This window comes from Apiospora kogelbergensis (genome assembly GCF_038363985.1).
Source record: "Apiospora kogelbergensis strain CBS 113332 chromosome Unknown utg000001l_segment0_segment0, whole genome shotgun sequence".
Lineage (NCBI taxonomy): Eukaryota > Fungi > Ascomycota > Sordariomycetes > Amphisphaeriales > Apiosporaceae > Apiospora > Apiospora kogelbergensis.
Genome location: NW_027117418.1, coordinates 3,510,238 through 3,535,111, shown reverse-complemented (window position 1 = coordinate 3,535,111; position 24,874 = coordinate 3,510,238). Strand labels below are relative to the sequence as shown.

The 24,874-nt window shown below is 54.2% G+C and overlaps 7 protein-coding genes across 7 annotated transcripts; 6 read left to right on the top strand and 1 right to left on the bottom strand.

The window, feature by feature from the left end:
* Positions 1-108: 108 nt before the first annotated feature.
* On the bottom strand, positions 109-894 carry PG998_001110 (uncharacterized protein; the record flags this gene model as incomplete). The annotated part of the gene is made up of 1 exon (XM_066867928.1): positions 109-894. The coding sequence occupies one exon, from the start codon at positions 892-894 to the stop codon at positions 109-111; it is 786 nt and encodes a 261-aa protein (XP_066736343.1).
* Positions 895-3,100: 2,206 nt separating this feature from the next.
* On the top strand, positions 3,101-3,931 carry PG998_001109 (uncharacterized protein; the record flags this gene model as incomplete). The annotated part of the gene is made up of 1 exon (XM_066867927.1): positions 3,101-3,931. One exon carries the CDS (start codon positions 3,101-3,103, stop codon positions 3,929-3,931), a length of 831 nt encoding a protein of 276 aa, XP_066736342.1.
* Positions 3,932-4,385: 454 nt separating this feature from the next.
* PG998_001108 (Cytochrome b2) lies at positions 4,386-6,069 on the top strand (the record flags this gene model as incomplete). Its single annotated transcript, XM_066867926.1, has 5 exons — positions 4,386-4,410; positions 4,476-4,573; positions 4,657-5,761; positions 5,832-5,905; positions 5,983-6,069. The coding sequence occupies 5 exons, from the start codon at positions 4,386-4,388 to the stop codon at positions 6,067-6,069; spliced, it is 1,389 nt and encodes a 462-aa protein (XP_066736341.1).
* A 948-nt stretch (positions 6,070-7,017) lies between these two features.
* On the top strand, positions 7,018-8,270 carry PG998_001107 (uncharacterized protein; the record flags this gene model as incomplete). Its single annotated transcript, XM_066867925.1, is given in 4 exon segments — positions 7,018-7,184; positions 7,258-7,669; positions 7,686-7,817; positions 7,935-8,270. The coding sequence occupies 4 exon segments, from the start codon at positions 7,018-7,020 to the stop codon at positions 8,268-8,270; spliced, it is 1,047 nt and encodes a 348-aa protein (XP_066736340.1).
* Positions 8,271-17,656: 9,386 nt separating this feature from the next.
* Positions 17,657-19,204, top strand: PG998_001106 (helix-loop-helix DNA-binding domain-containing protein; the record flags this gene model as incomplete). The annotated part of the gene is made up of 3 exons (XM_066867924.1): positions 17,657-17,795; positions 17,866-18,852; positions 18,909-19,204. The coding sequence occupies exons 1-3, from the start codon at positions 17,675-17,677 to the stop codon at positions 19,202-19,204; spliced, it is 1,404 nt and encodes a 467-aa protein (XP_066736339.1). The 5' UTR covers positions 17,657-17,674.
* Positions 19,205-20,792: 1,588 nt separating this feature from the next.
* Positions 20,793-21,629, top strand: PG998_001105 (nucleic acid-binding protein; the record flags this gene model as incomplete). Its single annotated transcript, XM_066867923.1, has 2 exons — positions 20,793-21,106; positions 21,176-21,629. 2 exons carry the CDS (start codon positions 20,793-20,795, stop codon positions 21,627-21,629), a joined length of 768 nt encoding a protein of 255 aa, XP_066736338.1.
* Positions 21,630-22,312: 683 nt separating this feature from the next.
* PG998_001104 (Peroxisomal targeting signal receptor) lies at positions 22,313-24,340 on the top strand (the record flags this gene model as incomplete). Its single annotated transcript, XM_066867922.1, has 2 exons — positions 22,313-22,486; positions 22,544-24,340. The coding sequence occupies 2 exons, from the start codon at positions 22,313-22,315 to the stop codon at positions 24,338-24,340; spliced, it is 1,971 nt and encodes a 656-aa protein (XP_066736337.1).
* Between the last annotated feature and the right edge of the window lie 534 nt (positions 24,341-24,874).

Sequence of the window (24,874 nt, the reverse complement as noted above, 5' to 3'; positions counted from 1 at the left end):
CAAGGACCGAGCGGAACCTCCGTGATGTTGATACGCATCAAGAAGCAACATTTGCGGAGACGTGGCGAGTTTTTTTCGTGATACACTCTACAGAGCACTTCGATGGATTCACATGAATCCCCGTCGGGGAAAGCTGACTCCCTCTACGGCCGGGTTGTCGACGAACCAGCTGCAGCGCTCTCCGGTCGCCTCATTCACCAACGCGCAAGGCAGACCGTTGCCCTTCTCGAAAATCTCCTTCATGATTTCCTTCTTTCCGCCACCGGTGGCGACAAATGCCACCTTGACCGAATGTGTGACGACTGGCAGCGTCAGTGTGATTCGCTTCGGCGGGGGCTTAGGTGAGTCCTCAATTGGCGCAACCCATGCGCTCGTTTCCCGCAGAAGCGGGTGGCCAGGGAACAGACTGCATGTGTGGCCGTCGGGTCCGCTGCCGAGGAGGAGCAGGTCGAAGATGGGTAGCTTGACCGAGTCGCGGCTGGCGAAGGAGCGGACGAGCAGCTGCTCGTACTGATCGGCCAGCTCTTGCGTGTCGTTCAGGTGTTGCGTATCGATTGGGTGGACGGTAGGTTGGCCGAGGTTGGCGGGGATCTTGTCCAGAAGCTCCTTTTTCAGCAGACAATAGTTGCTGTCATCGTGATCCAGGGGCACGGCGCGCTCGTCGGCGAAGAAGATCTCCCATTTGTCGAATTGGATTTGGTCTTCGTCGGAGGTGGCTGGTGCTAGCAGGGCCTTGGCGAGGACTTTGGGCAGAGAGCCCCCGGAGACGCCAACCTTGAAAGCACCGTGGCGAGTCAGGCCAGCGTTCTGGCAAGATATGACATAAGAGCGGAGAGCCGGTGCCAGCTCGTCCAGGCCGGGGAAGGCGAACAGGCTAGGTTGTTTGCCGGGCATTGTGTTGGTGTGAGTTGTTGTGAGTCGGTGCGTGTGTTTGTTTATGTGTGTGTGTGTGTTGAGCGCAGTGGTGATGGGCGCGAAGACGTTGGACGACGAGTAGATGGATGATTTTTATTTATTTCGGGTTTGGTCTTTCGTGGGCTTGCAGGAATTTTAAGGGATTGGGAGCTCCACCAATGCAAGTAGTGGGCAGGACGGTATGCGCCGAGGTTTTTGCAAGTATCGTGGGACCTCTTTAAACAAGTCAGGTTTTGGGTGTCGGACTGTGACAAGGAGGATGGACAGAAAGTAATGGAGTCTCGATCGGCCGTTTGAGCTGGGGAGATATTATCTTGCCTGCTTGCGGTGGTGACGATGGTGGGGTGACCAGCGTTAACATTCTGGAGCTGTCTTCCTTGCACCGCTGCAACGCTGCAACGCTGCAACGGCCCACGGCCCACGGCCCACGACGATTATCGATAACAGCCTGCGTTGCGGGATGCAGCGACAAGATTGATTAGATGCAGTCAGTCGGTCGGTCGGTCAGTCAGCACAGCACAGCACAGCACAGCACATCACCACAGCCCACCCAGCACATGCCATGTATAGACTAGATATGGCTTGTGATAGGTGTAGGCTGTCCGGGGCTGGCCGTTCGTTACAGCATTCCATACATTCGCGCAACACAACAATCAGACTGCTCACGTCGAGGGGGCCGGTGGGGTGCTGAGGGCTAATCAGCAGAATGACGATGGTCCTGTTACTGTCGAACGGTATGGTAACAAAACGTGGGAGCTATGTAGCTTCGCTATGGGTCGCCAGGTGGATCGTGGCCATTTAATTGTGGATGGAGGGGGTCGCCAAACTGTGTATCTGTCTTACACAGTCTGCTTTCTCGGCGCGTCCGTCAACTTGTCAGCTTCTACGGAGGACATACTTGCTTACTTTTACATTAGAATGCTAAGCTGAAAATGGCACATTGCCTCATACAAAACCACTCGTACTACTGCTAGCAGATGGCCACTTTTAAAGCTTCATCGGCTCGATAACACCCTTGGCACTTGGCCGAGTGCTTCTCCACAGCCACCCTTCTCGTCTTGACACTTTCTCTGGCTCAAGTCAAGTGCAGGACGTGGTGCGTGGGGACAGCGTACGCAGCCGATTGTTGGCGGCCAGGAAATGCTCCGAGGGTTGCAAGCTGCAGGGTCCGGCTCTTGACCTGCGCAGAGTTCACGTCATTAGCCGCAGAGGGAGACAAATGACCATGGAAACCGATCGAATACAGTTTCAAGGTCTGGATGATTCGGGTTCTAGAAATAACTCTAATACAACCATTGCACCCCGTTAGCGGGCCGAATTCCCTGTGAAGAATTTCACATGTCCTGGGTTGATTGCTGAGGTTCAGGTCGGGAACCTATTTCGTCATTTTTCTCTTCTTCCTCCCACGTCCTGCTTATCGCAGGCAGCGAAACCTCTTATTCGGACCGCGTGCCGGTTACTGCCGAGCCTTCCCCCATGTCCGCTCAAACCGCACACTCCGCCGCGGCGATCTTTACTAATAGCTTGGTGATGGCGGCAGCAGCGGTGTGTGCTGCACACGGCCGCCAATGAACGTCTTGAATTTGCTAGGTAGCGAGCGTCCTGCGATTACTGCCCGACATGTATAATGTCCGATCCGACTATTCTTCGAGCTGTGATTCAAGCACTCCGTCTTGAGAAATTAGAAAAACTCATATCCCTCACTGGAATGTATAGGTGTATTCTCGTTACTCAGCAATGCCCCTACCTACCCTCACTATAAGTGATCAATCTTGTTGTTGCCTGTGCCCAAGTCTTGAACATGTACGGAAGGGAAGTGCAGTGCCTAAGCACTGGAAGACAAGCGTTGGCACCCCAAATAATAGAAGGTACAGTGGGGCCTATGTGACAACCATCAAGTGCTCTACTTGCTGTAGGTATTGGGAATTTTTTTTTTGTTTTCTGATCTTACCAACAAGAACGCCGTTAACAATCCTTTGTGCCACACTTCCTTTCAAGGGTGTACCCGTGCTGCTCTACTCATCGAAGCCACTTGTTCAGCCGCGAAGAGCCTTCTCCCGCTTCACTGCGGACAGCCGTTCTTGGCACGATGGGCAAACGAAAACGGCATTCTACCAAGGGCGCTGAGGGGCACGCAGCTTCCTAGGATGAAGCTACAACCAAACAGCAATCTGCTGAGGCCAGTATGGGAGACCGCTCGCAAAAACAGCCAAAGCATGACGCGTCTAGCAATGGCGAGGAACAAATCGAAGGGTTCCAAGGCAGCTCGAGCAATGGCTACGAAGAGTTGGCGCGAAAGACCCAAGATCTGATTAGCAGAAGAGATGACCTGGAAGACACTCTCCGTCTTAACAGCAAAGCTAGAAAAAAGCAGAAGCGCTGGGAGAAGGAGTGCCGAAAGCACCTAAAATTGCTGGACAAGCACCTAGCAAGAACAGACGCTGGACACCATACGATCCCAAGCAAGGCAGTAAGGGTAGATGCCAAGTCCCTGCAGGCCCTGCTTTCAGTCGCCCAAACTTATCTCCGGGATCTCCAGCGAATTCAAGAATCTCTGGCGGCCGAACATGGGTTGGGTTCGGTTTCGGGCCCAGCATCAGCAGCTGCCCCCGTTTTGACTCGGACAAAGGAAGGGGTTCTTCGCAGCCATCACTCTCCGCCGGAGAAACTGTCCAAGGCAAATGGCGGAGTCTTTCTCGCAGATCCTCCGCAAGAGCACCAGGAACGTCGACGGCCGTCCGCATCCCCGTCCCGGCACCAAGAACTCCTGACTCGGGACTCGACCGGCGGCACACATACATTGCACCAGGGCCTGCGACACCACAGTTCTTCACCAGCTATGCTCCATGTCTTTCCACGCCTGACAACAAAGAATTTGAAGGGGTCAAGGACAATGATACCCGGCCAACGAGTCCAGGCAAGAAACGGCGAAAACGGTCTTATGCCGAGTGGCTTGGGAAATCCACGACCCCCATTCCACCTCCAACCTTGCCCACGTCTCGCGCCCAAAAGATGATATCCACGACCCCCATCCCGCCTCCAATCTTGCCATCTCTAGCGCCGAAAAGAAGCAGACGAGACCCAGGAACGCCTACTCATGACCCTTGAGATCCTACATACCAGCCACGTCGAATGGCCCAACAAGTAGGACCGATGGAAGAACCCTTTACATTTGCTGGGCCACCCATGCACTGGAAGGGCCGGCCCAGTGTTGATCCGTAGACAGGCAATCGCAAATATATGGAATGCATCAATTAGACTGTTGTTGGCCTGGTGGTTCACGTTTTGTGATATGGATTCATCAAATGATCGGTGAAGTGTAAGCTATACGAGTATGGGGCACGATACCCCAGTTTTCGGTTGCTGCGGGTCAATGATAGCCGAAGGTCCCACTCAGCCCCCCAAAACGGCGCCACTGCGCGTTCGCGAATGATATCTCTTTTGATTCTCATCAAGAATTACAAGACGAAATGAAGACTTTCAACGCCGAGGAAGGTAAGCGCTGAGGTATTGGCGGGTGTTGGAGGGAATGAAGGATGGCCTGGCTAACCGGGTTCTAGTGGCAAAGCACACCTCACCCGACAGCTGCTGGGTTGTCTTGTACGGTCATGTATACGACGTGACAGACTTCCTGTCCTCCCACCCGGGAGGTTCCAAGGTCATATTGCAGCTGGCCGGCAGAGACGCCACGGAGGAATATGACCCTATCCACCCCCGGGGACATTGGAAGATAACCTGAAGCCGGAAGCCAAGCTGGGCAAGATCGACCCCCAGACTTTGGCCAACCCGGCAAAACCAGCGGCGAAGGAGGAGAAGAAGGATGAGGTAGACCCTCCGTTGGAGAGTCTGCTGAACCTGGATGAGATCGAAGAACTGGCTACAAAGAAGATGTCGAGGAGGGCCTGGGCCTACTACTACTCGTCGGCCGATGACACATGGTCTAAATCCAACAACAACTTGGTCTATCGCAATATTATATTGAGGCCAAGAGTCTTCGTCGACTGCACGGCATGCGACTCATCCACTGCCCTGATAGGCACAAAGGTAGGCCTGCCGTTGTTCGTGGCCCCTGCTGCCATGGCGAGGCTAGGCCACCCCGATGGTGAGCAGGGCATTGCGCGGGCCGCCAGCAAGTTCGGCGCGTTGCAGATCATCTCGAACAACGCCTCGATGACCCCGGAGCAGATCGTCTCCGACGCTAAACCCGGTCAGATGTTCGGCTGGCAGCTGTACGTCCAGAATGACCGGGCCAAGAGCGAGGCCATGTTGGTGCGGATCAACAAGATGGCGGACAAGTTCAAGCTCATCTGCCTGACGTTGGATGCCCCCGTTCCTGGGAAGCGTGAGCTGGACGAGAAGTCCAGCTTCATCAACGCCGCCCCGGTAGCGGCAGCGACCAAGACAGGAGACGAGTCGAGCCGACCAGGCGGCGGTGGAGTCGGCCAGCAGCTCTTCTGGGGTACCGCCGCGGATCTTACCTGGAAAGCCACCTTGCCCTGGCTGGCGAAGCACACGGACCTGCCGATCGTGCTGAAAGGCATCCAGACGCACGAAGACGCCTACCTGGCCGCCCAATATGCCCCGCAGGTAAAGGCCATCATACTTTCGAACCACGGAGGCCGCGCACTGGATACGGCACCGCCCGCCATCCACACTTTGCTCGAGATCCGCAAGTATTGCCCGGAGGTGCTCAATAAGATCGAAGTGTGGGTGGACGGAGGCATCAAACGCGGAACCGACATTGTCAAGGCGCTATGCCTCGGAGCCAAGGCCGTGGGCATCGGAAGGGCTGCTTTGTTTGGGCTAGGCGCGGGCGGCCAAGCCGGTGTCGAGCGCGTATTCGAGAGTAAGTCAGAAACTCATTGTACTGCCTTATTTTGTGTTTCTAAATACTGACATATGTACAACGACGACAGTCCTCAAGGCAGAAATGGAGACGTGCATGAAGCTCTTGGGAGCAAAGGATATCTCTGCGCTTGGCCCGCAACATGTGAGTACTTCTTTGCATGCTCTGAGCCCGGAAAGGGTTCGCAATTGGACGCTTGCTAACCGAACGAACCACGGCAGATCAACGCCAGAATGGTGGAGAGGGACATTTACGATGGCGCCGCGGGGTTGGACAAGATGGGGCTTTGGACGAAATCCAAGCTGTAGACATGTAGAGCCGCTCCTCATACGATGATGATACAAGACTGTTTTAATTGGGTTCGTCTGCCTGCATATGTACAAACGCCGTTTCGCGAACAGATATGTCGGTGAACATGTCCACAAGCATTATAGAGGCCGCCCTTGGTCAGCCCATAAGCAGCCCGAGAGCTCTAGCTAGAAGAAGCTTGGTTTTCCAGTGTCGTATCAGGCGAGCAAATGGCATTAGCTGGACTCACAGTATCCAGGAGGGTTTGATTACATTCGATGAGCAGGCCTTGAGATAGGGGAGATATCCTGGCCGTATCCACCTCCACAAATCATATCGAGATTGCGCGGGGAAAGAGGCCTTTTTTGTCTTGCCGTGGCATTGGCTTATGCCTTCTCATTTGGCATGTGCGGCCGCCTGCATCAATTAAACTCAGATCTCGGTGCTCTACCGCAGCCGATGGACGCCAAAAGATTGGTCAATCGAACCCCTAGAAAGACATGATCGCTGGCCGCATCTTCTCCTATGGTCCGTTGCCATTGGGCAGCAGCCAACCCCGGTTACGAGCATTGTCGATGAGATCTGTTCGAACCGTCAGGCGTTTCTAGCGAACAAGGCATCATCTAACGAACTACATTGATGCCACCATTATGCTAGCAGATATGCCACGTCGCCACACAAAAGCTCCAACGGATGGCTCATGAGATGTGACCACAGCTAGGACGATTAGAATACGCCTTGCGAGATGTGCCAGGGGCCTGCTTCCGGCTGTGCATCCTGTTTCCCGGCCCTGGGGCCTCTCTAACCGGAGGGGGTTTATAATGGACGTCTCGCATCTAGTATCTAATAGTCGTGGCTGGCTCTCTCTCTCGTTCCCAGCCTGACCTTCGTCTGACTATTCGACTCTCTTTCCTTCGTCAACTTCAACACCTTACACGACGTCGTTGCCTCCTGGTACAATACCCAAAATGTCGGAAAAGGCCACGGTTTCTCACAACGAATCCCACGATGGGTCAACATCCAACGCTGGGATCACCGGGCAAAAGTCGAAGGCATCCAAGGGCCACTGCAAGAGGTTCTGGTGGATATATATGGCAGTCTTGGCGGTCATTGTGCTGATCGTGGTCCCATGCATGTAAGTATAATGGTATAGGTAGTGACAACAAGGCGTTGGGGAAGAGAGCTTGCACTAATCACTTTACTGTCAGCATCTTTGTTGCCGTCCCAAGGATGGCCCAGTCCAAACTCGACGCGGCCAAGCTCGACATCGACTCTATTGTCATTTCCCAGGCTGAGTCGGACTCATTCCATATGGCCATCAACTCGACCATCTTGGCGGACAACGGCGTCCACGCTACCATCCGGGCCTTCGAGGGCAACATGTACCTGTTGTCCGACGGCGTTAGCCCGGACGCGGCGGCCCACCCCTTCGCCAAGTTTGGGTTCCCTGAGGTCGAGTCGTCCGCAGCGGTTGTAGTCAACGTCAGTCAGAAGGTGGCGGTAGAGGACGTCGACTCGCTCGTAGCGTTCAACGAGCAGCTGCTCAGCCAAGAATTTGTCAACGTCCGCGTCGAGGGCGACACCCAGATCCGCGTGGCCGGCATCGCCCGCGACTATCCCGTCACCTTCCCGCAAGGATGTGCAGCTGAAGGCCTTCAACGGCTTCGCCGGCATCAGCGTCTCCAACATCAACGTCTCGCTGGCTAGCATCAACAACTTCAACGGCACGGTTCATATCCCCAACCCTACCGTCTTCACTTTCGAGATTGTGAGTACTTTTATATCGAAATGCCTCTTTTATTTCTGCCTTGAAATGGCAATGTGTACATACACAGGCACAACAATATGCACGAGCTAACATCAAGTCTTTTCCCAAATGACAAAGGGTAACACCACATGGAACAACTACCTCAACGGCGGCGCCAACGTCGGCAGCGCGTACATCCGGAACCTGGCCATGCATCCGGGGAACAACGACTTCTTCATCTGGGCCGACATCGTCCAGGGCCCCGTCTTGACCGCACTAGGCAAGAAGCCCGTCTGCGAGTCTGCCCAGGGTGACTTAACGTTCCAGCTCTCGGGCAAAGTCGTGGAGAACCATGGCCAGTCCATCCCGTGGCTCGCGACCGCCCTTTCGGCCCACAACGCCTCCGTCACCATGCCCGTCGGGGCGGCGGTCGCCAAGGCACTGAACGCCAAGGTCCCTTGCTCCCAAAACTGAATTATCAATCCATAGGCAGGACATTATGGGTAGGTGGGGTGAAGTGAGAGGGCCCATGTATCATTGTGCATAGCCGCTACCAACTTGCAGTATATATATATATCAGCTAATGGGTCGTCTTGAAAAGCAATACTATCGTAACAAGTTTCTCGGTGTACACGTCCCATCCTGGCCACGCAAAGCACTGGGGTGGTAAGGGAGAGCTGTGTGAGGGCGTTATAATGTTTTCTTGGTCAACATCAGCCTAGGTGGTTGCCGTCCCCTGGTTTGTCTCTCATAACGCGTGCAATTTGGCACAATGGTACACTGTACGTGTTCTTCCTTTAGAAAAAGACGACTTCAACTTTTGGCATGAACCCACATGACCGTTACCGTGTCAGCGCTCAGGCCAGAAAGCCACTCTGGAATCCCTCAGAAATAGGCAACGGTCCAAGGGGCCCCGTGGATAGTTCGCATGTCTTGTTTACCTCGGCATCTTCTGCTATCAAAGGACCTACGGTTCTGGCTCCTGCCTGTCGGCTATACGTCTTCAGGAAGGATGGGATCGGAATGGGAGTCTCTTGCGCCTCCCCAGCGTGCGTTTATTGATTATACACCTATTTTCAGACCACACGATCACGAATAGGCGGCCTCTTTATCGAAAGCAGTTGGAGGTGACATGGTAGGCACGTTACTATATATGGGTAAACAGGTCCGAGGGTGCTGAGCACGACCTCCTCCCGGCAGCTACAGATCTGGCACACCTGGATTATCCCCCCTCCCTCTGACTGAGCAATGCATAGACCTTCCTAGGATACGAGCCACATCATCTCCCCCAGCTGGAGGGCCAATCAGCACTCTCTACACGTCTGCATATGCCTGTCTATGGAGAGGACCGCAAGGTCAGCTTACAGGGAAGGGGGCGCCGCGGTGTGGGGTCCAACGGCAACCGCGGGACCAACCGATCGATCCCCCATCTTATACAGGACACACACAAGCTCTCTCTCTCTCTAACCACCAACCTCCCTATTACCTTGTTATACCTTGCTCCAATCCATGGCTGTATAGTTCACACTAGCCTCTGGTCCTTGCAGGTGCAAGCGCGGCGCTCATGCCTCCCCGATCAGAACCCCGATCCTGACATTTTCGGAGCCCGGCAGCAAGGAACAAGCACACACATCCCGAGGGCGCATGGCGTTACATGGGGTTGAAAGGCAACCCCAAGAGAGCAAATAACCCGCACTGCGAACAACATGGCTTACACTCGTCGGCGGGCGGCGGTATGTTGCGGTGGGCTCAGGCAGCCATCCTGATTTCCGTGCGACAGTAGAGCCGAGACATCTCGCCTCTGGTGGTGTCTCAGACACACGCAGCGAAAGAGCGAAGAAGAAGAAAGCCCCTTGGACTGTCACATTGGAACTATTTTTTCCTTCTTTTTATCCTCGGTTGCTTTGCTTGCAACCCAGAAACGTGGGAAAATGAACGTCGGACAATGCAGGTAGCCGCCGCGTCACTCCAACACGACCGACTGTACGCCGTCCAAGACCGTGTCTTGGATTTGGCCCTGGTGCCGATGCCACGACGTCGTCCCCTCGGGAGCATTCCCGTGTGGTTAGATCTCATTTCTGTCGGTCCGTACATAGATGTGGCCCCCTCCCTTCGAGGGTTCCTGGGGTAATGTAGACTCGGCTGGCTGCCTTGTGTCGTCTCGCATTCTGCCTGTCCTTTGCAGAACCCTCAATGTAGGACGAGGTCGGTGATTGCAGGTGAAAACTTCCTCGGTGACACCTCCCTTTCCTCCATTCTATATCCCCTGGCTTCATTGAGCACAACGTGTAGCATGCACCAAGCAAGATGCCACGATCGGAAGCATACATGGTCACGGCGGATATCACATATCAGACCAGGGGAAGCCCCGAGATTGGAGGCTTTTCATCCCTTGATTGGGACTGCCGCACAACACACACACACACACACACACACACACACACACACACACGCACACGCACACGCGCACACACGCAAGCACCGCGTAGGCGTCCGAACGCAGGTACTCACTCCCTCGCCCCGAAACGAATAATTGTCACCTAGAGAATCTTTTGCCGTGCCGTGCGATTGGTTACTGAGGGAGGCGGTGGTGAAACGCCGTGGGTGACACCTGTCAGGCTAGCACGCATTATATCGAGGCCCCATGAACCCACGTAGCTCACACGTGTGTCGATCAAGTTTCTGCTTCCCCTTCCCGAGCTAGGTGCAAGGTGCTGAGTTCAGTAAGGCGTCGAATACCCGGCATGAAATCTGACAAATCGCATACATATACAGGCAACGGGTGTTGCGACATTGCAGAGGCTGTTACTTCCCGGTCGATCGCAGAGATGTAATGTCGCGAACCCTGTTGTATAAGCCGCTGTCCTACAGCAACATCCCAGCTAAGCAAGCCGAGAAACACCCACAACGCAGGCATTGCACTAGAATCATGATTGCGCCAGCGCTGTATAGGTACCCCGTATGTGGCAATGCTCTATGCTGCTGAAAAACCGAGGCTTCAGGTAAGAGGTAGAGAAAAGGAAAGTAGGACTCATTAGGCCATCTGCCAGGTAGCCCGTGACGGATAGTATTCCCACCTTTTGTTTTTGTGATATCTCAACTATTTTGTCGATGATAGCGCGTAGCAAGGAGATCCCGGCTATTCGGCGACAATGGTTTGAAGCCTCACCATTGGAGATAGCCAATGACGGAATCCGTGGCTTACTGTGCGGCGCATCACGTACGCTCGTGCCCGAGCAGAACCCGAGGTATTTTGGGATGCCAGATTAGGTTGGGACGGTTCCCATCTGGGAACAATACCAGATCAGACGACCCGAGCGGCTGGGCGTTGCGAAAAAAAGGTTGCTTCCAGGTCTCCTTCTTCCCGCCCCCATCTCATATGTGTAGTCTTTTCTGGCCGGCAGACCAGACGTGTCATCTATCATATTTCACCGGGAGCCATCAAGCACCGCGGGAAGGGACTCTGTGGATCTGCGGCGCGTTGCTGCACCGACTTGCTTCTTTCTGCCTGTGTTATCACAGTAAGATGACCAACCCCAAGGTCGCAAGGACAGATTGCAGCAGCACTTACTGGCGCGTCTAACCATAGCCCGTATATGGATTGATCCAATACTGTACACTCCGAGACGAAAGCTCTCAGGTCTTCTTGTTTTTGGAGCTGGTAGTCGGTATACATAAGTCCGATCAATATGGACGCGCATATTTCCACGAAAGACACCCCCCCGGACAAACCACCTGGAGATGATGCGGGAAGCTCACCGATTGTCGATGAGGCATGTGGCATGTACAGTACGACAGTACGTCGGGCTCTCTTGAAGACTCCCGGATGGCAGTGCGGCAGTGACGTTGGTGCGACCTGCAAGTCCTGCGCCAAGCCTATAGGCCATTCAGCCCTCTGCGGCGCCTGCGTACGGAATGGGACAATGAGAAAGGACTCGGGCTATCCATGTTTTCCCCCTTCATATCGCGCAGACCGGTATGGGCAACTGACGGAGTACTGTACAAGATAAACATGCAATGCAGTGTATTGTGCCGCATAGGAATTGCACTGCATGCGCGAAGGAACATGGCGTTTCCCAATCTGTACATAATGATGGAAGGGCCCCCAACGCCCTAAGCCTGCGAGATCTCGAGCTCCAGACCAAGATTTGCATTTGGCCGAGAAGCGGCGGTTCGGCGCTCACTATGCTGATCCCCGTATGTCACTGTACTCCAGGTACTCATACATTTGTAGACCATGGCCGTAAGCCTCGTGGGACGAAATTAGCAAAGTAGTAAGAGCAAAAGACCTGGACTGCAATTGATAAAAAAAGAAAGACAAGCGGCGTCCTTTGTGTCAGATGGACATATAGAAATGACAACCGGGATCTCTATAGGATACCTCGCCGGAACGTGCGACGCACATGTTGCGGTTGAGATGATGATGCGTCGTTCACGCCCATACGCACAACCCTCGGCCCAACACTGTCAGGTTGCATGTTCGGTTCGATTCGATTCGACTGTGCGATGCCTGCCACGATACCTTATGTATGCAGTCTATACATACATACATATAGGACGGACGGACGAATGCACATACATACAATGCCATATGCACCTGGACATTGGCCTGTTGTATGTGGAGTGGGGTAGGTTGGAGGGAACGGACGGGGACGACGGGGACGACGGGGACGGGGACTGGGACCGGGATCTACCCTATCCTATCACGCGTCGTCCAATATAAGTCACCCAGATCAGACAGGCTGACCGACTGGGCTAGCCAATCTCACTGTATGCATTCCTTCACACTCATGAGATGAGGATGCTCGGCACTTGCAATAATCTCCTCGTAGACCCGTGACCCGTGGCGGTTTGCTGAGAAGAGGCTAGGCTTGGAGGACCAGCGTACGAGACGTGGGGGATGGCGTTGGCCCTCAAGCATGATTCCGTTTCGGCCCGTTTAGGTGGAAAGGTCTATCGTCTATCTTACTCCGACCCCGGGTGAACGTGCCTGTCAGTATCCAGGTACATACATACGCCGATCTTCAGCACTAATCCGTTGCCCGTGCTTGTGCAACACCACCAAGACGATATCACAGTGAATTCGCAGGGGGGGATCAATAATGCACGGAGGCATATGCACGGGGGCATATGCACGGAGTCTGGTCTGGTGCAATCCCATCAATGACGTATCAGAGGCTATAGTCGGCCTAGGTGCATACTCCAAAGGCCCGTACATGAGGCAGAGAGATGATGGGAGATACATCTCCAGGTACATATAAGTAACACACCATTCCGGCTCAATCGACCGACGTTGCAGTTGCAGTGACAGGGACAACAGCAAATCTTGTTAAACGCGACGCAGCATCGCACCAGCGACGGCGTAGTGGAGTCTGCCAGTAACCGCGTGGGCGCCAGGCAGGTACACGCGGACAATTTGACGAGATGCCACCGCCACACAGTCACTTCGGGGATGAATCTGCGCCGAGTAGGTAGCATTAGTCGGGCGGCGCAGAGCAGAGACCCGCGGATCATGTACACACCCGGCCGGTTGTCGAGATGGGTGGAACTGTGTGGTCTCAGCAAACCACCCCCCCACTGCCCAAAATATATATTGTACTATACATACTTACGGAGCAGACCAGGGCTGGCAAGCTCTCCTCGTTAAACAACCGGGCAGACATAGTCGATTGATCCACCACCCTGACTCGAGCCGCAGACCGTTACATACCTACCTGATCGATCCCAGTTTCCAGTCATTATCGTCTTGAATTGACTTCGCCGTTAAAGAAGATCGGGGCTGGGCAACATTGAATGGGTATGTTGTACATATGTAACAAGAGAGAGAGAGGGAGAGAGAGAGAAATAAGGGGGGGGGCTAAAATAACCACCCCCTCCCCCGAAAAATAAAACAAAAAAAGAGCCCCTGTCGCCCGTACAACGTAGCATCATTACCATGGACGTGCAAACAACCCACGACGGGGCAGACAGACGATCGCTGGCGTTACCCATAAGAGGGGACGGGCGAGATCCCTATCCCGGTTACGCTCGCTTGCCCCAAAGGAATAGGAAGCCGAACTATTTTCTTTGGATAACCCTGAACCGTACCATGCCCAGCATGCCACCCTTCCTCCTGCCTCCCCCATTGCATTGGGTCTGCCAGACTGTCCAGAAGACCGTCTGCCCATCAAGCTACGTACCGGCTCCACCGAGCGACAGCAAGCCCCTGTTCGGTAAGATGCTGCTTGCAGTCCCGGTAGCAAAACGGGCGTAGCGCTGGGTAGGCCCCTTCATACTTCAGGCCAAAATACACGATACGGCCAAGAGAGCACATGGCAGCACTCGATCCTCACGTGGCTCGCGGGAAGATCCCACTTGGGCCGCGGGCCAAATTGGTTTTGGTTTTGGTTATGCAGCTTTAGTATGTATGTATGCAAGTGCTGCAATTGAAGCTATTATGTACAGTACAGCAAGTCATCCCTTATTCGGTCTCTCTCTCTTCCTCGCTCCGTCTCCTCGTCCTTCCTCGCTAATCCAGCAATCGGAGCAGCCCGTTCTTTTGGTTTCAGCAACGTGCATAAACGACCAGAATACATATGCTAGCTACTGCACTTACTATGATGACATACGCGCCTTCAACCACCTGGATTGGGTCTCGGAAAGGAAGCAAGCAAGCAGGCAATGGTGCGAACTTATGTACAGTTAGCTGCCGAACGGTCGCTCCGTAAGTCTAGACTGGCTGTCCATGGCACACCACGCAGTCTCTACTGTATGTTCTAGTCTGAGGGCGAAGAAGTGGAAATGGAAGAGAGAAAAAAAACTTTCTTTTCCTGGTATGATCGGCCAACGAGGAAGAGAAATCGACGAGCCGGCCGCCCCCGTTAGAGGTTGCGGTTTTGTTCATGCACGCCGCCTAAGATCTGGAGTCGCCTGTCCCCAAGCGAAAGGGAGAAATCTCCCATCAAGCTGGGGATCGTGAGTCGGTGACGAGACCCACCATTCATGCAGCAGCCCCTAGTGCCTAGTATGCAGTGCGAGGCGAGTAGGTAGGGCAGACTGGTAAACCTATCGCCTCCACGCTGACGGTTTTCATTACTGAATGGATTTTGATGCCAGGCAGGCAGGCAGGCAGGCAGGCAGGCAGGCATCTACCTCCCGAACGCCCTCCCGCAAATAGCAATGGACAAGCCCGCGATGAAACATCCTTTGGCAACATGGGTCTTCCAGAGTAACTAGATGTTGACACAGACATACCCCAGACCCAGACAGCCGCCCCGAGGCTGTGCTCGGGGATAGCGACTCCTTTCTCCCTTGTTGCCCACGAACTCCTTCCCACTCCCCACCAAATGCAAAAGATGTGAGACCTTGGGGCTCAGCAAAAGCCTAGGGATTGGGAGAGGAAGTTATTTGCTTCGTATGCCACTAATCCTTGTCGTCATTGCTGAGCGACACAGACATACACATACATAGAGGAGGTCATGGCATAGTAACCCGGCCTCCTTTGTTGGACGAGATGCCCGGCCAAAAACCGACATTGAGTCGAGTTTCATTGGCATGCGCGTCCTTGGTTCATTTGATGGGCCTGTCACGTCTTGTCAGCACATTAGACTTAGTTGGCCTTCACCCACGTGTGCACTACCACATACAACGGCACTTAGCTATATACTAATACTATGAATACATGCGCCGCTCACGAGATCGGCTGACCACCAAGACTGGCTTGGAACTCCCCATGGAGTAAGCTAGGCAGATGGCAGATGCAACCGACATTTTTACGGGTGCAGGTGACTGGGCTGTCTTCCTTTTATCTCTGATTGCTCATGATAATATGACTGGCCAGCCAAGATTTGTTTGTTTCCTTCTTTCGCTTCTCTTTCTCGTTTTGGTTTTCCATGGGCGAGAGTTTCAGATGCTGCCCGGGTCGAGCCTTGCTACTTGAACGCTTCCCGCTCCCTGAACTCTGACCTATACGTGTAATTTGTATTTGAGTGAGCAGGTCAGTATTTCCCTACATAGCCTGTGCGGACTCGTCGGCAGCCAATGGATATTGATAGCCACATACTGAAAGTAGTCAGCAGCACACGCGCCCACACACACACACACTGACTGCGTCGTATTCCCTGACTCTGATTGTATTTACCTACGTGTGTATATGTAAGTGAGAAATAATCATTGCCCTTCCCACTACTATTTGTGGCACACACCATCGCCAACCTCACCTGCTGAAAACCAAAAACAAAAACCAGAGTACAGTACATGGGAATGTACACATGCCGTACGTACATGGTTCGTGGGTGGTGGCCAGGGCGGGTCTCCGCACGCGCGTGCGCAAAGGTCAACGGACAGGGCAGAAGACAGGGGCTGCTCGTGGGAATCTCGGGCTAAGTGCTAAGAGTACATATCGAAAGTACAGTACTTGCGCCGCCACGAGGGAAAAACGAACAAGCAAGATGGCGCCTCGTTCACGTTCACGTTCACGCTCACCCGCAAAAGGCACTTGGCACTGCATGCCTCAAGTACCCGTACTTTATGTAGGTCGGGCCACACTGATTGGAGGCGGCAGGCTGCGCTAGATGGAAATCCTTGGCCCGGCAGAACACCATATCCACTAGCCAGGTAGCTTTCGGTCCATTTGTTTAAATTGACCCTGAAGCCATGCGACGGCTTCCTTCAGGGAAGGGAATAGCGCTTTCGCACTCTGCAGTCTGTCACTCTGCCACTCTCCCTCCCTCTCCCCTCCCTCTCCCACTCGCTCGTCTACACGTACCCAATGAGGCATGTAGCCTGTAATATTGACACTGGCCTTATATTGATGTCACCGTCAGCAAGCCAAGTACTTCCCCGTAGCCATGTTTGGAGGTAGACGCGATGTAGATACGTCTTCTGAAGCCTCCCTACATCCCTTCTGTCCGTTTGGAAATGGGTACTGGGAACAAGTAACCCGGTCGACTATCGACTGACTGACATCCATTTGATCCATATTGATCCCTCCTCCTTGGTGGTGACCAGCCGTTCCGCGCACCCTATGCATGCATGCTCTTTTTTTTTTGGGGGTGTTCAAAAGGTCTAGCTTCCCTTTCCCAGCAGTCCAGCACTGGTCCCTCCATACTGGTCCCTCTACTGGTCCCTCTACTGGTCCGTCCCTCTACTGGTCCCTCCACCTGCCACACTCCTCGCCGTACTGCTTTCTGACTGCCCGCCGCGGCTTGGACGACGGTTTCCCTGCTAAAGACCCCGTCACTTTCTTACGCCTTCCCTCGCTCATTTGCCTTTTATGTTCTGATCTGATCTGGGATCCCCCGCCCTACCCTTCCGCTCCCTCAAGTCCTGCTAAACGTACAAGGGAAACCGGGGCGCACAGGATTGGCATTAGGCACGCTGCTATCCTCAACCTCTTTTAACGTTGCTGCCCCCCGTCCCCATTCCACGACTGGGTTTCCGAGTGTAACTTGTCGTTCGTATACCTTCCAGCCGTCCAACACAAGTCAGTCTCATAATGAGTATCCAGACTTGAAGTCTGGTCGTCATTACTAAACATTGCTGCTGCCACTGCACCTTTTTTTCTTCTTTTCTGTCCCCCCCCCATCTCTTGTCTCTTAAACGCCTGTCGAGGTTGCTATCTATCTAATTGTGCCCGTTGAGAGAAAGCACATGCAACCCGGCAGGAGACTGCATCCAATGTCACCTGCAAGCAGTATCGCAGTCTAATTGTTTCTCTCTGCTTCGATCGGGTCATGCGAAAGCGCCGCCGACTCGAAGCACGCCCTACCACCAATTCATACTTTGCGTGGCGCTGAAGTATTTCTGCCAACTCCTGCACCCGGCTACTCGGTTCTTACTCTGCACTTGTTGCCTATATCTTGAGAGAGAGCATCGATTGCAATCGGCTTGTCGACGACATGGCCAACGAACAGCACAGGCCTACGTCTCAGAAGCTGCCCGCGGGGCTGGCCGGTGTTCTAAACCCGGAGGAGAACCGCGACTCTGCATATTTTTCATGCACAGATGCCTCGAGCAAGCGTACGTAATAACCATTGAGGAGACTGGGCGCATGCATTGTATGCAACCGTATTTCTTACACTATAACTAGACACGTCCACTGCCTCGGGAGTCGGAATCAACGTCCTAAGTCCCTCATCAACATCCACGGGCTACCACTCGAACGAAAAGACCCCTTCTCCAACCACCACAAACATGCTGCCCCAACCATTGCACTCGCCTGTTGGCAGTATGAGCATTACCTCGATGGTCTCGCCGACAACGCCGGGGAGCGCAAACTTCACCCGGCCTCAATCGCTCGAGGTGAATCCGAATGGCGCATTGCACCTCTTGAACGGAGGCCCCGACTCGCGCCGAGAAAGTGTCGACAGCAGGATCAACCAAGGCTTTGGCGATATGAAGCTTGGCAATTCGCCTTATGCCAGTCACAACCAATCGACTACCTCGATACAAGGCAGCTTGGCACAGCAGCGCAACCCTCGGGCGGGTCTAGAGAACCTGTCTATGCACCGTATTTCCAACGGCTACCAACCGAGCGCCGACCGTGGCCCTCCCGAGCCTCACCCCAAGATCCGGACGGCGCCAGCCATCACTGGGCCTGCGACAAGCAACATTGCAAGAGCGGCCGAGCCTACCAAGGGTCAGGCCTGGGCTTTCCCCGAGGAAGAGATCCAGCGGATGCCCTCGGTATCGTTCCATGATTCTCGGCGCAGCAGCATTGCAGAATCCATCGCCAGCAGTCAATTCACCACCGAATCCCGGTTACCTCCTGGACAACGACGCCTGGAAGACGGAGTTGGCAACGACTTCCAACAACGTTTGTCGACCGCGTCGACCGATTTCCCTGCGGTGCATCATCACTCTCTTCAGCATAAACAACTGTCAGACCTCCAGAGCGAGGAATCCAGTCCACACTCCGGGGCTCAGCCGTACAGCCGTACGCCAGAGTTGCGCGTCAGCCACAAACTTGCCGAGCGCAAGCGCCGCACTGAGATGAAGGAGCTATTCGAACAGCTCAGGGATCTTATGCCCCAAGAGCGTGGGTCCAAAGCTTCCAAGTGGGAAATACTGACCAAAGGTATGCCAACTAATTTCTGAGTTCATTTTCAGCTTTCGGTGTTAACATTTGTGTAGCAATCGCGGAGCACCAACGACAACAAGACCACTTGAAACAGTTGACGGCTCATTACCAGAGCTCTGCCCAAGAGTCTGAGCTCTTACGCCGGGAAGTCGAAAGGCTGCAACGCGAGAACGGACAGTTACGCGCTGCGGGCGGACAAGCCGGGCAAGCACCAGCAAGCCACGCCGTGCCCCCACAACCGCCTACTGCCGATCCCTATGCGCAGCAAGCGCAATACGCAGCTTCACGACCAGAACTACCCCCTTGCGTACCCTCAGCAACACCATGCCAAATGGACCTGATTCTATGACCGGTGTCCAGTATGAGGGACAACGCCCAAACGGGTTCCGTCCCGAACCTGCCCGCTTCTAAGTGGCCAGGGTGACAACCTACCTTACTGTCTTTGTTCTACTCATTTGTTTTTGATACCTTGCGGCGATTATATCTGCCCAATCTTGAAGTAACGACACGGCGTTACTTGCTCTGTTCCAACATCTACATTGGCGCAATTAGCACAACATTATAAAAAAAGCGCTGGGGCGGAATTTCCAAGAGCTGAAACAGGATCGCACCTCAGAACCGGAGGGGTTTGCGATTGATTTGATTTGATTAGCGGTAATGGCGGTAGGCTAACCGGAGTGATGGGATTTGTTACAGTTTACAGCCTTGCAGGAGTCAGGGAATCTGCATATCGAGGTCCTTCAAAGGCGGATCTGGGTGCCAGGAGGGCACGCTGGAAGGGCTAGTCTTGGTCTGCTCGCGCATGTCAGGGTCTCTTGGAGGCTGGGCTGTAAATCAGCCAATATCTGCATGAACCAAGAACTGTTACGGGCAGAACAAGGCTCTTGGCAGCGAGAAGATCCGAATAGTCTGGACTCATCAGGGCAAGCAAGACCCGGAGAAGGGTTGATACCGCGTGGCGTCTATTTGTGCGCCTGAGACGGGCAGTGTGTATCTGCGTGTATCTAAGTGTATATACCCACTATGTTTGTTTGGGCTGAGGCCACTCGAGGGGGGAAAACCCCGATGGGGACTGCAAGCCCTTGTTGCTTTTGGCTGGCTGGGAGCTGGGTTGTGTATATAATAACGGTTTATTATTGGGGGCATTCAGACGGCAGTATTGGTGCTGATACTGGTAAGGTATATGTCCGTGAAGGACAGGTATGGGAAGCCGCATTGCTTACAGTATGTCTCGGTACAGATACGTATTGTATGCAGAAAGGATAAAGCAAAATCCATCTATCACACTTATCTCTCCCTCTTTTTCTTTCTGTAGTAAAAAGGTTCGAGTAGGGAGTAACACAAGCGGACGTTTGCTGTACGAGATAGGCTATGCCTCTAAGTTAAGGAAAGGGGAAGACTTGAAGAGCCATGCCACCATGCGACCATACAACATACACCATAGCCCACCGCAGATACTTACTTCTTCGATGTTAGCACCTTCAAAGTCCGCGGTAAACAGGCCGATGTGCGGAGGAGTTTCTTCAGTCTTCCGTGGATGCAGTGCGCCTGGTTGGGCGACCTATTGTGGAGACCCGAGCGTTATAATGAATCGCGGCTTGGGCTTAAGGTCCAGTAGGTACATAGATATGCATTTAACCAGTCAGACAGCTCAATGCGGTGGTCTTATTCCGTCCGGCTAATTGCTTGTCGACTAAATTTTTCTAATCTAACACCACCCTCAATTTTCACAGCCAACGTTTGCCTGTGTCAACCACTTTCAACCTTCTCTTCCGCAATTCGTCCATTCCATTCTCTCAATATGTAAGTGTGCTCCCGCTCCTTTGCGCATATGCTTAGCTGGTGTCTAACCCTCCATTTCTGGTAGGCATGCCGTTCGTCGCGCAGCTTTCCGGGCAGCCAGCTCTTCTTCGCTGGCTGCGGCCAACACGTCGAGGATGCAGCTCAGCTCTCTGGCTATGCAGGCTAGCAGGGCTTCGGTCCGGCCCGCTGTTGCGCCCATGACCCGTTACTTCTCGCAGTCTGTTCGCAAGGCCGACGATGAGAAGGAAATTGTCGACTCGGCCATGAAACTTGCGCAAGCGAGCGAGGAGCAGTCCACGCCCTCTCAGTCTGGCGAGCCCAGCAACGGTATCTACATCAGCAACATGGCGTGGGATGCTGGCGAGAACCACCTGCGGGAAGCCTTCAGCAAATTCGGCACCATCGATGATATCAAAATCATCCGCGATCAGACAGGAAGAAGTAGAGGGTATGTTTGTCCTTGGCTACGCATGCGCATATGTAGATTTGTATTGCTAACTTGTCGGGTTCCCATCAGTTTTGGCTTCGTGACCTTCGACAGTGCTGAAGCCGCCACGGCCGCCACTGAGGAGTGCAACCAGTCCTTCTGGCACGGTCGCCGTATTCGAGTCGAGCCCCGGAAATCCAATGAGACTGCGGCCCGTACGTCGAACAGATCCATGGAGAAATCGGACCCTACCAGGGCGTTGTACATTGGCAACATCCCTTACGAGACTTCTGACGCTGACCTCAACAAACTGTTCCGCGATCTTGACAACGTAGTTGATGTCCGCGTTGCCGTCGACCGTAACACTGGCTGGCCGCGTGGTTTCGCTCACGCCGACTTCGCCGATGTCGAGAGCGCCACCAAGGCCCATGAGGCCATCTCCAAGATGGAGCTGGGTGGTCGCACTCTACGTGTTGACTTCTCTCAGCCCCGCGACCAGAGCCGCGGCCAGAACCGCGGCCAGGACCGCGGCGGGAGATACTAGGCTTGCCAACGTCAGGATTGACCTTGATGCGGCAGGTTTAGGGACGAGGATGGCTTTGACAAACATCGGCTGTGCATGACACTTGGCTCTAATAGCCTGCGTCTCATTCTACAAAAGCGGAAGTAGATGGATCAAGTGCAGTATCGTATATGCTAGTGGGAGGAGTCAGGAAGGGTCCCTAAAGATGGACCAGTGGACGACACGAATTGTCATGGGTTCATGTAGAGCCTGTTTCTGTAACAACAATAGTCAATGTGTAACATACGATAGACGATAATCAGGGAGCGCCGGCAAGGCAAGGGTGCTTCACGAGTTCAATGTATCATGTCCTCTCTCTATATGCGTGGGGCCCCGTCGTCGAAAGGATTTGTTGCGTGGTGTTTTTATGTCTGCCTGTAACCGACAACGTCCCTCGGCAGGCACCCTCCCCCAAACCCCCCAAACCCCACCTAAAATGACCTAAAATGCACCCCCAGTCATCGCATCGCATCGGCAAATGAAAGTGCGGGCGACATCTGGAATCCAACATCTGATTCTCCATTTGCTCGGCTCGGCGTTGCACCTCTTCTTTCTCTGTTGCTTTCCTAGAACCCCCCTCGACCACCACACCCAATCTTTCCTTCACTTCGGTCTATCTTCACCGCACAGCAGCAGCATCATCATCATCATCACCATCATTCACCATGTCGTTTCTCGGTGGCGGAGCCGAATGCTCAACGGCCGGCAACCCGCTCAGCCAATTTGCAAAGCACACCCAGGACGACAAGGGCTTGCAGCGCGACAGGCTCGTCAATGGCGGGCCTCAGGGGAGCATGGGCGGCTTTCGGAGCACTCCCAACCACGCTCCTCAAGATGAAGTATAGCCATCTCCGAAACTCAAGCCCACGCAACAGAGAGCGCTGACAAATAGCCAGATGATGAACGGCTTTCTACAGCAGAACGGCCGGCTACCCGATATGCCCCTCGAAGGCATGAACCAGATCCGCCTAGACCACTCGGCCCAGGGCGTCCACCTGAGAGCGAACTCGACGTCGCCCGCCTGGGCCAACGAGTTCCAACAAAACCCCCAAGCTGCCATGGAGTCGGCCTTCAAGGTGCCGCAAGGCACCAGCTTTGGCCCCGAAGATTACACAAAGTTCCAACACATGATGCAACAAGCGAACTCGTCGAGATCGAGCCCGATGCCCCAACAAATGGGGGGCTACCAGCGGCCCATGGGAATGGGCATGGGCATGGGCATGGGCATGGGCATGGGCGGCATGGGTATGATGGGTAACATGGGCTCGGCATACGGCATGCAAGGCGCATACGGACCACAGTTCCAACAGCCCCAACCGCAGCACGTCATGCAAGACGCCAAGGGGAAGGGGAAGCTCGTCGAGCTCGACGACAGCCAGTGGGAGGAGCAGTTTGCGCAGATCGCCCTCGAGGATCAACGGGCGAGGGAGGAAGAGGATCAGAACAAGGGCATCGAGGCCGAGCTCAACCAGATGGATGAGCGGATATTAGAATCGGAGACCAACGAATTTGGAGACTTCGAGTCGATATGGAGGAGGGGCATCCAAGCCGAGAAAGCCCAGGCCAAGGAGGACCTCGATGAAGATGAGTGGGTTAGCAAGTTCAACGAGGAGGACTGGCAAAGGAACTTCGCCAACGGCTGGGGCGACAGCAGCAGGCTTGTAGGGGACCCGCAGGTTGAGAATTACCTTTTCGAGGAGGACAACCTCTTCAAGGACATGCCGAACCCCTTCGACGAGGGCATGCGCATAATGGACGAGGGTGGCAATCTTTCGTTGGCGGCCTTGGCGTTCGAGGCCGCCGCTCAGAAAGACCCCTCGCACGTGGAAGCCTGGGTGCAGCTGGGCACTGCACAGGCGCAGAACGAGAAGGAAACCGCGGCTATTCGCGCCCTCGAGCAGGCTAAGAAGATTGACCCGAACAACCTGGCGGCTCTCATGACCTTGGCCGTTTCCTACACAAACGAGGGCTTCGATAGTACGGCTTACCGAACGCTCGAGCGCTGGCTCTCGGTCAAATATCCAGCCATCATCTCGCCGGCCGACTTGTCGCAGGCGACAGACCTCGGCTTTACCGATCGCCAAATACTCCACGATAAGATCACGAAACTGTTCATCAAGGCCGCCAATCTGAGCCCCGGCGGCGAGCGCATGGATCCTGACGTGCAGGTCGGACTGGGTGTCCTGTTCTATGGGGCCGAGGAGTATGCCAAGGCCGTCGACTGCTTCAGCGCTGCCCTTGCCTCGGCCGAGCAAGGCGCTTCGAACCGGCGCTCACAAGTCCATCTGCTCTGGAACCGCCTCGGTGCCACGCTCGCAAACTCGGGCAAGAGCGAGGACGCCATTGCCGCGTATGAGAAGGCGCTCACCCTGCGACCCAACTTCGTGCGCGCCCGCTACAACCTGGGGGTCAGCTGCATCAACATGGGCTGCCACGAAGAGGCGGCGGGCCACCTGCTGGCTGCTCTGGAGATGCACAAGAGCGTCGAGAAGGAAGGGCGCGAGAAGGCCCGCGAGATCCTCGGAGGCGGCGTCTCGGACTCGCAGCTCGATGCCATGACGACCCAGAACCGGTCCACCAACCTATACGATACCCTGCGCCGCGTCTTCACGCAGATGAACCGCCGTGACTTGGCCGAGAAGGTCGTCGCCGGCATGGATCCTTCTATCTTCCGCGGGGATATAGAATTTTAGGAGGGCTCCTTTAGGATTCAACAAAACAGTGTGGTGGAACACACCCGAGAGGAGGACAACTGTGCCGTGGGGCCGTAATCTTATATGATTCATGGTCTATAGGAGCCTTTTGTCCAACCTCAGATTGGCCCAGCTCGGGGTTTAGGGCAGACACTGGAGAAGAGTGAGAGGTAGGAAAACCGAAGTAAAGCACTGCATCAATAGGCGTTCGTTCAACGCATTATTCATTCTCTCGAATATATGGAATCCCAACCACACTGTCCACATCATGGTGATTGATGGAATGCCACAAAATGCGATAGACTGGGTCGTACAATTCGGCAGTGGCATATAGAAGGCACGAATCATGCCATGTTGATGTTGATTGCTTGATCAATCGTTTGAGTAGATCCAGCCACGGAAGCTATAGCAAACTATCCTTCCTCCTTCCTCTCGATTTCCTTGCTCGCCATTCTAGCGACGGCCACAGCAATACTAACTCCCACAGTAAGAATACACGGGGTATCATCAAAATCCCTTTTAGTTTGCTTTTCC